The 17,065-nt window shown below is 39.3% G+C and overlaps 1 protein-coding gene across 3 annotated transcripts in view; it reads left to right on the forward strand.

Annotated features, from left to right (window-relative positions):
* sncb (synuclein, beta) overlaps positions 1-10,151 on the forward strand; it is a 54,809-nt gene extending 44,658 nt beyond the window's left edge. For all 3 annotated transcript variants that reach the window (XM_052014568.1, XM_052014569.1, XM_052014570.1), the window contains exon 6: positions 9,569-10,151. In XM_052014568.1, the coding sequence (XP_051870528.1) occupies positions 9,569-9,601 (33 nt within the window). In that variant the 3' untranslated portion in view covers positions 9,602-10,151. The remainder of the gene's footprint in view (positions 1-9,568) is intronic.
* Positions 10,152-17,065: the final 6,914 nt, after the last annotated feature.

The following is a 17,065-nucleotide window of genomic DNA, read 5'->3' on the forward strand; positions in this document are numbered from 1 at the left end:
CTCCTTTGTATTGCCACACATATTTTCTGGAATCAATAATAATGGTGTGTAAGGTCTTAAAATTACAGTGGTACACTCTATGCTTTTCTGTACTATGGAGATTAATAATGTTTTGATGAGAGACATTGGCAAAAAACAAGTGCTATAAGAAGAGCAGCTTTCTAAATTGCAGCTGACCTATTTTCAGAAAGAATTAGAATTATGTTAATGGAAAAAAAACAGAATGCTTGATGAATTCAACGGGTCAAGCAACATCCATGGAGGCAAAAGGTGTAAGTCGACATTTTGGATCAAGACCCTGTATTAGGACCTGTCATCAGTCCTGATGTAGGGTCTTGGCCCCAAATGTTGACTTACAGCTTTTGTCTCTGTAGATGCTGCTTGGCCCACTGAATTCTTCCAGTGTTCTGTTGTTTGTTCTAGATTCTAGTATCTGCAGTCTCTTTGATCTTCAAGATTATGTTCACTATAGTTTTATCATTAAATTGCTATTCAGCATTTATTACGAACAAAATTGGAGCTTAAGATAAAACTGCTGTTTTAGTTGTGTTAATTGCTTGTTAAAATATGATTATGTTATAGCAAAATTGAAAACTTAGAGATGCTGCAACATGTTCTTTCTGTTAAAATCATCAATGAGTAATAGAGGATACAACTAAAAATGGCTTTATCTCAGCTTCAGATGAACCCATATTTCTTTGTTAATTAAAGATCTATATTTATTAGTTGAAGCAAATTTAAAGAAGAATCAGAAACATTATCTCCTCCTTCCTCTTTGCACATGTGCTTCAGTGGGGTCATCTATCTGCTGTTTTGTTGCTGGCATTTAAATCTCTGTGCCAATTACTTGAAACTTGATATACAAGGCCAATCAGTGTTTTCTCCAGTCCCAATGGAGCAGTGAATGCTATGAATTGATGAAGAAGCAAAAGAACAAACATCTATATTCATATCCACATCATAGCCAATGTATATCAGAACGTATTAATAAGAACATTAAAAAATTCAAGATAATAAAAAAGCATTTAATCCCAATAAAGCTTTTATCCCCTGGTACCATACTCTGCTATTGTGCCATTTCTAAACTGAACCTCCCTAATACTTCTAATTCCCCTTGGCACATTCTAAACTATTTTAAATTCTGAATACATACTATTCATTTAGTAAATACATTAATATTCCTTACTGTATATTCACCATTCCCTTTACATACCTTAATGAGGTCCCCAACCCATCCTCTCCTTTTAATCAATGTGCCTCAATCTTAGTTTGAAGTTATTATCTGTGCCTCAAGGTCAAAAGTCCATAGATTCAACCCCCACTCCATGACATGGACGTAAGTCTGACCTTTCAGAAACATAGTACATTGCTGGAAGGGCTACCCATTTTTTAGTCAAAAAAGAGCTTAGATAGTCACTTAATGGGATCTTGCTATCCACAAAGGTGCCATCAATCAAGCTTTTTCAAGTTACATACTTCAAAATGTTTCAAATGGAGTTTCTAACAATGTGTTTTTGATAGACTGTTACTAAAATATTATACTTAAGAATTGGTAGCAGATGATTAAGGTAACATAAAAGCAAGGTAACATAGCCAGTTTGAGGAAAATTTCATAAAATGGTGGCATTAGAACCAAATTAAATAAAACATCTTGAGTGGTGTCTTGAACAGTTTGATGGTATTTATTATGCTGCATATTGTAGTGGCAAGTTAAGAGTTCACGAAAGATAAAAGTAGACAGAGGGGTGATGTTATCTTGCTGATATTAGTGTTAATGAACAAGTGACAAATTAAAAATAGGCTTGTTGAATTTATTACCTCATAATGCCTGTGCTCAGCCTGCTGGCATTTATTAAATATGTAAATCTGGATGGAGGAGTCTGTTGGAGGACAGAACTGGTTAGACTGCATGCACTCATCGGTGACTCAGCAAGAGAACCCCCCAAAATTTAAGCTTTTTGTTAGTTTTGAGTGCACCAACACTCCAGCAAAATAATCTGAACGACTACTGCCTGGGGCTAAGGTTGGCAACAGTCCCATATTGACTGGGATGCCTCATATTTTGAAGATAAATTGGCTGCCCTGTACAAGATCAGTTACTTTTCTGAGCTTGTTATGGATCAGACTTCTTTGCCTTGCCAGAAAGCATCCTGAAGACATATGATAATTCCCACAGGGAAGATAATTGCAAGATTGGTTACTCTGTTTCCCTTATGGTTTTCTTGACCCTGGTACAGCCTACAGTAAGTCAGATTTTTGGCCAAGAATTGCAGTCAAGATTTTGCATTTAATGGTGGACAGCAATGCTCATCGCTAATGGCAAAATTAAATGAGAATATACTTTGGAGCAAGCAGTATCCTTCCAACAGGCACTTTCAGAAACTGTATGGAAAACAAGCCCAGCCAGAATCCAACACATCATTCTCCATCACTTTTGCCATCTCCAACAGGACCCCACCACCAAGCATATCTTCCCCTCCCCACCCCTTTCTGCCTTTCACAGATGCCGCTCTCTCCGCGATTCCCTAGTTCACTCCTCCCCCCTGACCCAACCCGCTCCCACCCTGGGAACTTTCCACTGCCCCCGCCTGCAACACCTGCCCCTACACCACCTCCATCACCTCCATCCAGGGACCCAAACAGTCCTTTCAGGTGAGACAGAGATTCACCTGCACCTCCCTTAACATCACCTACTGCATTTGGTGCTCCAAGTGTGGCCTCTTCTACATTGGTGAGACCAAACACAGACTAGGTGACTGTTTTGCAGAACACCTGTGCTCTGTCCATAACTGCGATCTGCATCTTCCCATTGCCAGTCACTTCAACTCTCCCTCCAACACTATCACAGATATGTCAGTCCTCAGCCTCCTCCACTGCCAGAAGAAATCCAAGCGCAAACTGAAGGAACAACACCTCATTTTCCATCTTGGAACCTTGCAGCCCAATGGCATGAACATTGAATTCTCCCACTTTAAGTAATCCCCGCACCCCTTCCCCCCCCCCCCACACACACACACACCCCAACCATGCCTCTTCTTTTCTTCCCTTTCCTAGCCTATCTCTCTTTTTTTCTACCCCTGCCTTTTTTTTCTCTCCTTACCTTTGACCCATCCCCCGGTGGATCTGCTCTCCCCTCCTCCCCTGCACCTGCCTATCACTATTTCTTACCTGCATCTACCTATCATCACCTTGTGCCCACCCCACCTCCCCTCTTCTGTCCACCTATCACTGCTCTGCTTTTTACCCCCTATATATTGGGCTTCCCCTTTTCCTATCTTCAGTCCTGAAGAAGGGTCCTGACCCGAAACATTGACCCTCTGCTTTTCTCCACGGATGCTGCCTGGCCTGCTGAGTTCCTCCAGCATCATAGTGTTTTATCACTCAGCCAGAATAACCTTGACCACAAACTGTGCCGTGCCCCCAACCAAGACACATTTTAAAGTCTCTTATTTTACTGCGCAGTAGGAAAGAGGGGGAAGAAAGAGAACAGGAGCAGAATGATGTGAGTGAGAGCGAGGTGACAGAGAAAGGGAAAGGAGGGAAGGCAGGGAGAGAATAACGAGGGAGTTGTGGGCAGTGGGGAGGGACAGCAGGAGAGGGAGGCAGAGGAAGGGAAAGAAATGGGGGTAATGCCCATCAACCATCCATTATTACACAGGATGTCCCATGAACTTATGGGAAGCTGGCTATCCCATACAAGACATCTATTTCCCATATAACTTTCCCAACCTGGGTACCTGACTTATAAATCTTAATTCCTGAGCCAAATAGCATTTGTCTTGGACTCTCTTGGCAACACAGTGACTATGCTTGTGCAGTCAGAAACAAAGTAAATTGAAACTCATCTTGCAATGATCCTCCCAGCGAGAACTTCCATAGCTCTCCACAATGCTTTCCAGCAAGGCGAAGAAATCCTACTCATAATAAGCTCAAAACACACCAGTTCGTTATTAATGCAATACAATAATGACAGCTTTAGTTTAGGTACCCTTCTTACTCTCCCCCCACCCACCTCCCCCCCCCCCACCCACACACACACACACAGATACACACACACACACACACCCTGGACCCCCACTACACTCATTACCCACCTGTGCTTACCTTACTGGGTGGCTTCTAGTCTGCTCGATAATACAAATGCCTGAAATCAGGAAGTTGCTTACTGATGCTATTTTAATGAAACCCAGGTTCCACGAAAGCTCCTGCCTGTTCCTGCTGGAACAGCAGTCTGCCCAATGCATTACCCAAGTCAGTTGCTCAAAATGTACAATTGTCATTGAGAGTAAAAGTGTGAAGCGTAGAAATAAATGAAACTGATCGACAGGAAAAGCCAGCTGGCTCATCAAATCTCTCCCACACCATGACGGTTGGACCAGCACTTTAAACATTTACTCTTGGCCTCCTAGCCCCAAACATACAATTTGGAAGGTGGCTGGAGAAAGCTTGCTTTGCCCATTTACTGACTCAAAGAATGTTACATGTACTGTCATTAAAATGGGGATAAAAAATAAATTTTGTAAAATAACAAATGAGCAAAGGAATTAAGATAGCACCCAGGAGAGTCATATTTTCACTGTGAGTGGATGCATATGACAGTCTTTGATGCATCCTGTCACAGGGTTAAAAATAGCACTGACGCAACTGAAAGGTTGATTGATTCCGAAGAACAAATGAAAAGGAAACAGAAGCAGAAACAAGGATTAAGAGGATTGCCTAAAAACAATAGAAGGATTGTTAATTGATCTGTAGTGGAAGTAAAAGCCCTGAATTTTACGTTTGAAATCAGCAATTATATTAGAAGGTACTTGCCGAGGAAATGAAGTATTTTCATTTGGATTTGTGTAGAGGATGTGCATTACTACCTTTCACTTGTACTCTACCATTAGCATTTGCTAAATTTGCTTTGATTCAGATCTTTTGGCGTTTAAGAGCACAGCAAATTCTAAAACTACAGTAAAGCTCTGATTACCCACTGATTATTAGGAAATTCTGATGATTCAGCATCTGGCGCACCAGGTGCTGTTTGCCTGGTGCCTTTCCACTTATCAGGGCCTCAGTTCCTGCACTCCCTTTCCACTCCCATGCTCCCATTTCATTCATCGGGGTCTTGGTTCAAGTGCTCCCTTTCCATGCATCTGGGCCCTCATTCCTGCATTCTTTTCCCACTCACCAGAGCCCTGGTTCCTGCACAAACTTTTCACTCACTGGGGCTCCAGTTCCTGCGCTTCATTTAAACTTATCTGCTTCACTGGAAAATTTATGATACGTGTTTAACATCTTAAAAAAATGAATTGAAAGGGTGTTGGGGTATTACTAGAAAGAACATCCAATAGTCTGGAAAATCTACCAGTCTTGAGCATGCCAGATTATCAGTTTTACTCTATTGCAATTAAGTGGCACAACATTTCTGAAGTTATAGTACTGTATAGCTGCATCAAAGCAAAAAAAACTAGCAATTTGTTTTTCTCTGCTGTGGATATGGATTTTTTCTGCATTTTATGGAATAAAGCAACTGGAATTACATAAAACTTATCAGTCACGGTGAAGCAAAGTCTTGTATAGTTTTGACTGTGATGCAAGACAAATTCAACCATGATTTCCCATTCTTCACATAGTAGCAGGGAATGCCAAACACAGGTTCAAATTAACTCTGAAATATTTACCAAGCTGTAAACTGGCATTGTAATATCTATAGAAATGGGTAAATCAAAATTTCAAGGCAAGACAAGGGGGTCTGCAGTGGGAATTCTAAAAAGTTAAGTTCAGTGTTATAGTGATTACTCCATGTTGTTGAGCTTTGGGCTTCACATACAATTTTGGTAAATAAATTGTTTATTCTGCTACCTTCAAAGCCACCTATTAAAATTAGTATTTATTGGCTCACTACTGATCTCAATCTGCAGGTAGAGAATTGTTAATTTGAGGAAAATGCTTGGTTAAATGCCAATTAATTTTTGTACACTCAATCACTGGCAGCTACATAAAAGGCATCAATTTATAAGGACCTTCCAAGGGTTTCATTGCAGCACATTTCAGAGCCTTTTTATAAATGAGGCAGATTTCAAATTTTGTTTTTGATGATCATCTAATTGTGTCAGATTTTTTTTTAATTTGCGAAATAAACTAAAAGACAGACCCTCCAGAAGTGCTGTCCTGCCTCAGTTTGATGCCAAAATATTACAAAAGGTTTAGGTTGTTATTTCAGGAGAGGATTCTTTATCTACAGTCTTTTCTGTCAGAGATGAGCATGCTTCTGTTGAGCCATATGGGCCATCAGTATTCCTAATTCAATGTCATCCTAATTCAATGTCATACATGAGTGGTATCATTTCTAAGTCAAATTCAAGGAGTTTGAATACACAAGCAATCTAAACTGTTCAGCACCCATGCAACTATTTGGCATTGCGAAATGAAGAGGTCTTTCATGTTACAACTGCCAATAATGAGATATCGTAATAGAGATTTTGTTATTCAAGATAAATAAGTTTTTCATGTCACATCTATCAATGTTGTGACATCTTCCTAAAGACCTTGTTAAAGGTGTGTTACCAAAGACGGAGTGATAGGAATTTGTTCTCAGTCATAACCCTCCCTCTCCCCCACCCCTTAGGCACTACTTTGAGTTAGTGTGCAAACATATCAAACAGGCACATTCAGCTGTTGTGAGTCACTGGAAATGAACAAAGCATGGTGTCCAGAACAAGCTGCTAATTCACTTTCCCTCACAGCCCCTTTCACCCCTGTGAGCCACTCTCACAGCCCCTTTGGTTAGTTTTTGTGTTCCTTTACCCTAGTCTACCTTGCCTCCAATCTCTAGCTGACTTCTGCCTTTTGGCCTACTTATCCACTAACTTCTAACATTTGTTTTCCACTGGTCTGTCACCCCATCCCTCTCTGTCAGCCCTGTTCTAGTTTCACCTCTTGCCGTGAAGCGTTCGCAGTTCTCTTTTGACATTGATCAAAATATCCCCATTTTAACCCAGTTTTATTGAAAACCAGCACTTGGTTTAAACATACCTTGTGTAGTATCACAGGAAGTCTGCTGGTATTTAGAAACTAGGATACTTCTGCACTCACTAGCCAAAGAAGTTTTAACAACACACTCAAATGGATTGGGATGTCAGAGGCTAGTGAATTTGCAAGCAGAGTTTTCATGTCATGCCCAGTATATATTTCCTACCTAGAACATTTCAGTTTTACATCACAAATTTTAAAGGAGTAAAGAAACAAAAAGTTGTCATTTGGAAAGTACAAGACGATCAATTAAGTGAAATTACCTCCATTCTTTTAAGAAACAATGGACTGAGTTTCTTTGGATTTCTCACTGTGAATCAACAGTAAGACATCCAAAGAAATTCAATTTATCTTATGGCTTTAAAGGGGAACTTTAAACTAACAATTCACTTTAGAAGCAGAAGAATACAGTTTTCATGATATAGAATAATATACCCATTAATGGAAAACTTATCTACTTATCTACCAGACCAATGAACTGGTTAACACCAACACAAGATGTGTAACTCCTACCTATGCATACAAAACATTAATGAAAGAGAAAACAAGAGAAATGGCCTGTTGCAAACTGGTAGAGTCATAAATTATTTTTATGTTAATACTTCTGAACAACAGTGAGCATTTAATCAGGAAGTTGTACTTTAGCTGCCAAACATTAATGGCATGCCATAAAATATAAAACTGGCCAGGGCATGTAGACAAATTTTATACTCATTAAAGCAAATGACATTAATGGTACTTGAGTATTTTATTGTATGTCTTCAGTAATTGATTTTCCATTGATTTTTTTCCTTCTTAAATCATTATTATCAATGTGAATGTTTATGCTTTGTTTCAGCATGAGAGTAAAGATGGGTTGGTATGAAGTTAAACTTCCATTACTACAAATTCACAAGAGCAAAATTTTAGAGAGCCTTAAGCTTTGGACTTAGGATACAGGAGCAGGAGGAGGCCATTCAGTACATCACCATTAATAACTGATCATTCACTTCAGTACAACGTTCTCATCTTCTCCCCATATCTGCTGTTTCCTTTAGCACCAAGAAATAAGAATTGTATTGAGCATTAAGAGATAAGACTTAGGTCTTACTTTAAACTGGACTGAGATGGCCCAAACAGTCAGTTTATGATCTTTAGTCAACAAAGAGGGTAAAAACTAGATCGGAATTTTACAGTGTTTTACAGGAAGTGCTTGACAGTGCAGGCAGGTAGGTAGTTCACTCTCCTTCTGACTTTAATGCTCAGCTTCTTTGTGTTCCCAAGGTATGAACTTGGAGGTTCTCAATGCTATGATGAATGCTTCTTCTCCATTTTGTGTGTTCATGCTGCAGAGATTTCCACCAGTTAGTGGGGATGTTGCACTTTTCATGGTGGCTTTGAAAACATTCATCAGTCTTTTCCTCCGTCCACCTGGCAATCTCGTGCCATGACAGAGCTCGGAATAGAGTGTCTGTTTTGGGAGTCTGTGATTGGCCATATGAATGATGCAGCTTGCCCTTTGTATTTGACTGGATGTAATTAGGCCTCAAAAATAGGAGAGGACACTGGTATTGGAGGATTTTGCAGAGATGGGTAATATCTCTACAGTGCTATAAAGTGCCTGTTTAGCAGATCCACGTCTTTGAAGTATTAAGGAGGGTGGGGATCATTGATGCCCAGTAGCTTATAGGTTTTGTGCTGGCTTGAGGCCTTGATCTTCAAATACTCTTTTGTTAAGATGGCTAAAGGCAATACTTGCACACTTAATGGTGAATCTCATCATCAGTGTCTGTCTTTGCATTTCTTAAGATATGGTGAGTAGTCCACACCTTCCTGAGTCTCGGTGTAAACATTCATTTTCAGAGAGTAGTATTGTACATATGGATCAGAATGTTAAAAGACCTTTCTTTTGCCAATGTTATATGTAAGGCCCACTTTCTTATATGCATCTGTAACAGAGTTAACGATGACTTTAAGTTCAGCCTCTGTAGGTGTACACATACCTGCATGGTGCACTTTGATGGCTAAAGTTGAGGTGGCCTTGGTTCTGGAGTGGAGTTAACATAGCTTAAACAAGTTCCCAATTGTCCCACAGATTAACTGCACTCCAGTTAGAAATATGTTGGAGATGAAGTGCAATGTAAAACTGAAGAAAACTGTGCAATGTTGGGGCCATAGTAAAGCTTTGCTTGTCACAAGCTTTCACTGAGAATGGGTCTTTTGTTGACTGGTTATTTTAGGTCATGGCACCATGTAACATGTAAGAAGAAAACAAATTTCTATGGGCAGTCAAATTTCAGGAAGATGGTCCACAATCACTGTCAATTGACAAAGTTAAAGATTTTTGTGAGAGCAAAGAAGGCCACATTTAGTGGTTGATGCTGTTCCCAGCAGTTTTGTTTTGAACTTGTTGAGTAAATACAACCAGCACTTAATAACGATAATGTCAGCTTTGGAGAAACTGTAGCCACTGCATATGATTAAAAGAGAGAAGATGAAATGTGATGATCTCCAATATTTTGTGAAATGCAAATTCTTATTGGGAGGGTAATGTATTTTTTTTCCTTTTTAGGGGCAGTATGAAGAATATGAAGCAGAGGCATGAAGTACAATATGACCAAGAATATAAAAAGAAAAATTGGTGTAAAACAATTACTCTAATTGTCTTCTGTTGATCCAATGATTTCTTATCTTTTTGTTATTTTGTTATACAGTGTAAAAGGATCCTTTGTTAGTCATACTGTTGTTATAAAATTTTATCTGATATGGCTCATTTCATTGACTTCCTCCCACTGAAATGAGACCTTGACTTTGTAGAGATGACATTGTTTGTGAACTGTTTCTATGTAAGATTTCATGTGTTTAAGAAGGACAAATACTATTGCTAACTTCAAGTTTGAACTTCAAATTAAATAGCTATCTAGCTGTACATTGCTTGTTTGTGACTAAGTATTTCATATTGACTGATTTTTTATACATTGTTTTACTTGAATGTTGTTTTATCGTAACCACCAAATATGAACTAAGTAGAATCTTTATTATAATGAATTGTGGTATAAAAGTGTCCAGGTGAGTCACAAATCAAACAAATTGAACAAGAGATGTCTTTGCGCTGATAAGAATGCCCACCTGTAAATAAAATTATAGAATTACAATTAGTCTGTTTCTGTAATTTTTCTCTGGAAATATAGGGGAGAATTGTTTGTCAATTACATCTAATCCCTTGGTACATTACACTTCTAAATTAGAGAAAAATCATCATTTGCTACATTGCAACTGTGAGTATTGATTGATCTCTTAAATCAAAGTTTACTCTTATACTAATTTCACACTCAGTCAGTTGTGAACTTGCCATAACTATTGGAGTATCTTAGAAGGTGAAGCAGGTGCATCATTGGTGAGTCTTGAACAGAGGCAGCTGTTGGCACGCACCTCCCCTCCAGGCAAAGCCTATTGTACCTGGATAAATCATCCTCCTCACATCCCACCTCCTTCTCAGTCCACAATCTCTTCTGTTTCATAGTTACAGATGGTGGAGCCATTCCCGCTGACTTCCTCCTCTCCCCTCACCACAGCTAAGCCCCCATGTCTTTCTCCTTTCAGATAACTGCAATCGGGGCAGCTGGTTAGTGAGAGCAAGGAGGATGCAGATGACAAAACACCACCACCCAATTTAACACTCCCACGATATGGACTTTGCCAGCAATTCAGAGGTTAGCTCAGAGGTGGAATAGCGAGTCACCAGGAACAAGTAGCTGACAGCAAGAACAGGGGGAAAGGATTGCACAGCTCCCCAGGATGCAACTTCTTTTGCAAGTTTCACTGGAAGGATATCAATGAAGCATTTCAATGGGACTGGCTACAACAGATGGCCAATGAGCATGCACAATGTAATGCTTAGGGCTCAAGTTAACCCGACTGAATGCATGCATAGGGCACGCATCAGCAACCTTGCACAGTGTTTTGGGCAGGGCTTGGAGCTCACCCTTTAAAGGATAGGAATGACTGCCAGCTTCATTTCATCACTTGGAGATGTGAGGAGGATGATTAGTCCAGGCACAATAGGCTTTGCCTGGACGGGAGGTGCGTGCCACCAGCTGCCTCTGCTCAAGACTCACCAACAATGCACCTGCTTCACCGTCTAAGATAATGCAGCTTCTGATGACTGATGCTTCAGCTACCATTGCAGGAGAACCAGAAGCGGCCCATGGTCTGGGTACAGCAGAGAAAGAACGGACTTCTGTCACCCAGCATCAGCTTGCTGCCAAACAAACTCAGATTGGGGTTGGAATACCATTATTCTAAAGGGCTTTGAGGGTGTCCCAGCAATCTGCCCTACAAGAGAATGCAATGGTCAGTGGAGCACTGCCCAGAATAGTGACAGTGGTTCAGTGGAGCATGAAGCTACAGAACTCCCTACACTGCTATCTGATTATTATCCCAGCATCTGCATGTCAAATGTCCTAACCAGTGTTGATGTTTAAGGTGAGAAGTTAGGATTTAAAGCTGGGCTTTCTAGGCCTAGGGCTGCTCAAGGTCATTCTCTAGAGCTATCCAAACCCTCTTCCACTGAAAGCCAGTGGTCATCCATCAGACACAAAGGTGGGTACCATTAGGACCAGAAAAAGACACATGAAGGGCAACCACTACAGTAACGTATGAGTGATTAGCTAGTGGTTGCATTTAAATAATTACTTCACGAGTACTGCAGGGTTTCTCCAGGACAGTCCTGGCATGAAATTATTGTCAAAGCATGGCTGCTTTATCACATTTAATTTGAGCAGAATGATATTTTGCCCGTGCGAAATGTTTTCTGCAGTGAAGTTAAGAGCCATGGCATCTGCAAATAGCTATTGTCATCCAATACTCAACCCTTCACTTATTGAGGAGGCTCCAATGTAGAGTGCAGTGGTCTGCTGCAGCAAGGAGGTTTGAAAACCGCTAGAGGCAGGATAATAAGTATTGAAGTGCGGCTTGGTCATACACAAGCTGGTTGTTGAGGAAATGGAATTCTGTCTGGTTGTGGTACATTTCCAAGTCAGCATGTATGCATTCATGGAGACCCTGCACCAAGGGAATGCTGCAGACTTATGCTGTTACTCTCTGGAAAAGGAGAACAAAATGAGCTCAGGTCTGCATTAATAGAAAGTGTCAGTGATTTTCCTTATGGAGCAGTGGATCGTAAATGTAAAATTGTTGCAAATATATCCGCCTCCAACATGGAAGGATTCCAGAGCAAAGGTTCATGGCTTCAATGACCTTGAGAGTCATTTGTAATGCCCACCCTGTTGGCTACAGTAGTGGCTGAATCAAGTGGCCCATTTTAAAATGATGTCTTTACTGAAATGCTCATATCTCACTGAGGTTACGTTAAGAGAATTGTCCTTTGAACAATCTAAATGGACATGACCCTGTGCTGAAAGCAACCAGTTTGTACAAAAGCCTCAAATTCAAATCAGAATCATCCAGAAACTAAATGCCTGTCTCTTGGAGTTCGTTTAATCTGCCAAAGTCCACAGACCACCAGACGTTCAAAGAATCAAACTACAGCCACTAAAATATTAATCAAGTAGCCTGAAAGTTGTTGATGATCCCTTTATGTAATATTAGCTGGGGCTGCTATGGGTTCTTCCAGCTGCTGAATGCTTAGCTGGAGTGTTGGTCCAAATGAGTACCCATGATTCAAATCAGTATTGCATATTATCTTCATAATCTTCTTGGTCTACGTACTTCCAGCAGACATTAACTGCACACCCCATGTATGCCATTTCTAACAAGGCAGTCATTGCAACACAGAGCACAAATGTTCACGTATGCATCAGTCACTGTATTGGAACTATGACAAGACCCATATTTACTACAGATCCAATTTTTTTTAGCAATAAACTTACTGTAGAGAAAAGTTATGCTCAGAAATAATTTAAAAACAATCTTTAATTATTTATTGAAACAAATGGGGTCTATCACAATATTCTGGGAAAAAACACATCAAGTAGGGATAAAATAATGACTTCCGTGAATGAATCACAAATTAGAAACAGATCTATGAGGTATGTATAAAACATTTCAGATCCTGTCTTTTTTACAAATGTCAGAGAAATATATAGCTATTATTAGGTCATATCATTTCAATTCAGTAGCTACAAAATTGTTTAAAAGGATGGTGAAAAGTGATGATATCTAGAAATGGCTCTGACACTACAGTGCCAAAGATAAAGCATAAATATCTGTCACTCACTCCAATGCAAATATAAGTACTTTAGTATTAAAGTGAAATTCAAGTGGATAACACAAATTAGAAATTCAGTTACATAGACCTGATCACTTCCAAAACAGAAATGGACTTTTCTCAGAATGAAGCACAACAGCCATAATGTTCAGGCTGTTGCATCAGATGCATCAAATCAGTTGATGCATGGATTGGACACCAGGCATCTGATCCATTTGATGCAATATTCCTTGGTAAGATTTAATGGCTGTACAATAATGCTCACAACCTTAAATCTCAGGCTCTATTGAAATTTGCAATGCCAAGCCCACAATCAGAATGGTTATTGGCACACCACTCAATGACCAAATAGTGCACCTTTTATGGCATACTCCATTTTCTAGGAAGCCTTTTCTGTTATTGGCAATTAAGATTGTATCTCAGTGCTAATTAAGTTCACTTATATTTTTGTTGAATATTAGCTTCAATGCTTTATTAGCATGACACAAACTATTTCCTTACTGAATCATTAAAGGTTAAAATTTAGCTTTTGGAATCTATTAACTGGGTCTTTAAAATAGTTAACCAAGTAGTTAGATGATGTGACACCTTAAGTTTTGTGATGTTTTTGCCTAAAAATTCTTCCCTAGTTGGGAGTACTGACCACACATTCCAATCTGCTTTTCAAATTTGGTTCTTTTTAGGTCAATGGAAGTGAACTTTGAAAGCATAATAAAATGCATATCTGGTACTATAAGTGTAGCTAGAGATACCAACCAGGGCTGTTTTTTTTTTCTGGTCAATGACTGAGGTGGCTTGACATGGTAGATTCCAGATTCCATGATCTAGAATTAGAGGACATAATTTGCGAACAAGGAATCAGCAAAGTAAGGTCAAGATGAGAAACGATTCCGTAGAGTGTTGTGCATCGTTGGAATCCTGTACCCACAAGGTCTGTGAATACTGATGTATTATATATATTCAACACAAGCTGAGGTAGGTACAATCTTGGACAATCAGGGGCAACAAAATGCAAAGTTGCTGCATATTCTGGCTCAGTCTGAGAATGTCATTCTGAGGTGGCAGGTAATTTCTTTTCTCTGTGACGGGAGAACAAGTTTGCAAACCAGTCAAAGGTGGAAAACACATACAAGATTCAAAACTCAGAAATCGGAGTGTTGTGCTGCTTCCTCATTGCTCCAGAGACCCGGATCACTCCTGACATTGAGCGCCGTATATGTGAGTTTGCACGTTCTTCCGATAACTCAGCGTCCTGCTGGTTGGTAGGTTAATTGGCTACTATAAATTGCCCTTAGTGTAGGTGGGTGGCAGGAGAATAAAAGTGAGGGCAGGAGTTGATGGGAATGAGAGGATAAAATGGGATTGGTGTAGATGGATGTTGCATGGATGTGGTGGGCCAAGAGCCCATTTCCATGCTGTATGACTCCGTGAAGGTTATTAATTTTGCTGTTATGCTATCTGACCACCCACTAATACAAGTATTCAAGAACTATTTCCTTACTGAATCATCTAAGGTTAACATTTAGCTTTTGAAATTTATTAACTGGGTTTTTAAAATAGTTAACCAAGTAGTTAGATGATGTGACACCTTAAGTTTTGTGATGTTTTTGCCTAAAAATTTTACCCTAGTTGGGAGTGCTGACCACACATTCCAATCTGCTTTTCAAACTTGGTTCTTTTTAGGTCAATGGAAGTGAACTTTGAAAGCATAATAAAATGCATATCTAGTACTTTCGAGTGTAGTTAGAGATACCAACCAGGGCTGTTCCTTTTTCTGGTCAATGACTGAGGTGGCTTGACAAGGTAGATTCCAGATTCCATAATCTAGAATTGGAGGATATTTATACTAATATCAAGTTTCCAATACTACATTAAATGCGAGCTGAGAAACAAAACATGCAAAATATTCTTAAGTAAGGATAAATTAACAGCCTATCATTTTGCCAAGTAGGGTCCCCAATTAGTGCAGTTCACACCTAGTCTAACCCGTATGGTATTCACTATTATTGAACTAGAGCTCAGCTAGATTGAGCAGCCGTCCTTTTCAGACCAATCCATTAAAAATCAGATGATGCCACATTCGCTGGCACTGAGCTATATCACATGAGCTGTTCAGTATTTTAAAATGCTAACTCTGCAATTCCATTTAAAAATGCATTCGTTTGCAGAGAGTTAAAAGAAAAATACATGCCTAAGCTGTCTTTACTGAACACTCTACTAATCTCTCTTTTTTTTCCAAAACATTCCGCTTCACTAATCATGGTTTATCAAGCTTCTGCCTTAGGGCACAGACAGCAAAACTATTAAACCCAATGTGAAGTTGCTGCTAGTTCACTTATTGCATTAAGCAGGATAGAGCAGAATAATATGGCTGCGATAAAAAAATCGTTTGAAGAGCTGAAGAGCACAACACAGACAGCTGCAAAGGGAATGGCAGACACAACAGGTTAGTTACTGGGCAAGCAGATGGAGTGGTGGGGGGGGGGGAATTGGCACATCAGAAAAGTATAATCATGTTACTTTTTTTAATAGTTAAACTTTTTCCTCACCTTTTAGTGCAGGCAGCTCAAGAAGCAGTTCAGCAGGTGGCTGAATCATCCAAGGACACTACTAAAACAGGTGAATTGAGTTCTCCACTGCTTGACAATCAGTCTATTACAAACATTGAACAGTAACACAGGGTAAAATTTCTACACTCTGTCTTCACAAACAATAATGGGATACAAAATGAATGAAATGAAAGAAGATACTTAGAAAACCTATACTAATGCAGTAAAATTATAAAATGCTCAACTGTTCTGTGAGGAAAGCTTTGAAGCATAAGATTCTGTAGTAACATCTAGTGCACAAATATTTTAAGACATTCAGATATTATCGTTTGAGATCTTCAAACCAGTTCATTGTAGAATTTAAACATAAAATGCTGGAAATACTAGTAGGTCAGGGAGCAGCTGAGGGAAAACAACAGATTTAATGTTTAAGATCTAAGGCATTTCATATTTTTGAGGGTCATCCATCTAAAGCTAGAATTTGATGCTAGTAATGACTCACTACTAAATTGAAAAGAAGTTTCCTGCAGAGATCTCGCAATCCATGTAGTGATAACATACCCTCCTCCAAAACCTGTCAAGCATTAATTCAACAGAGTATCTGGCATCCAACAGTGTGATGTCACCAATTTGGCTGAGTAGCCAGTTACATTAAAGAATTCTCACAGATTGTAAACCAGGGAGCAAAATGTGTTTATTTCATAATTAATTATAAAAGGTGCCTCCAAATAATTGTACAGACATGTTATTAAAGTAGGAGCCGAAATATTAACATTAAAAAATATTCTTTAAAGTTGCTTGTATTTTGAAATATTCAGGTGGAGAAATTATAACACACAAAAATAATTTTTTAGGTCTAGTTGGTTGCTAAATTGCTTAACCCTTAGGTAACATATATTTACAGTGGAACTGATCTGCAAATGGCTCAAAATTTATGTCAGTTCAAGCTTCAGGATTTCTTTTGTAAACTCCATATGCATGGATATATGAAGTTCCATCAGTTGCAATAATGACAAAGAACATGATCGCACTAGAGAAGATTCAGAGAAGATTCACCAGGATGTTGCCTGGAATGGAGTGTTTCAGCTATGGGAAGAGACTAGATATGCTGGGTTTGTTTTCCTTGGTGAAGAAAAGGCTAAGGGGGGACTGGATAGAGGAATATAAAATTAAGGTGGATAAAAAGGGGAGTTAGTAGGAAACTATTCCCCATGGCAAAGGTGTCAAAAACTAGTGGGCATATATTTAGGGTATGGAGTTAGAGATATAGAGGGGATTTGAGGAAGAAATT

This window comes from Pristis pectinata, chromosome 4 (genome assembly GCF_009764475.1).
Source record: "Pristis pectinata isolate sPriPec2 chromosome 4, sPriPec2.1.pri, whole genome shotgun sequence".
Classification (NCBI taxonomy): domain Eukaryota; kingdom Metazoa; phylum Chordata; class Chondrichthyes; order Rhinopristiformes; family Pristidae; genus Pristis; species Pristis pectinata.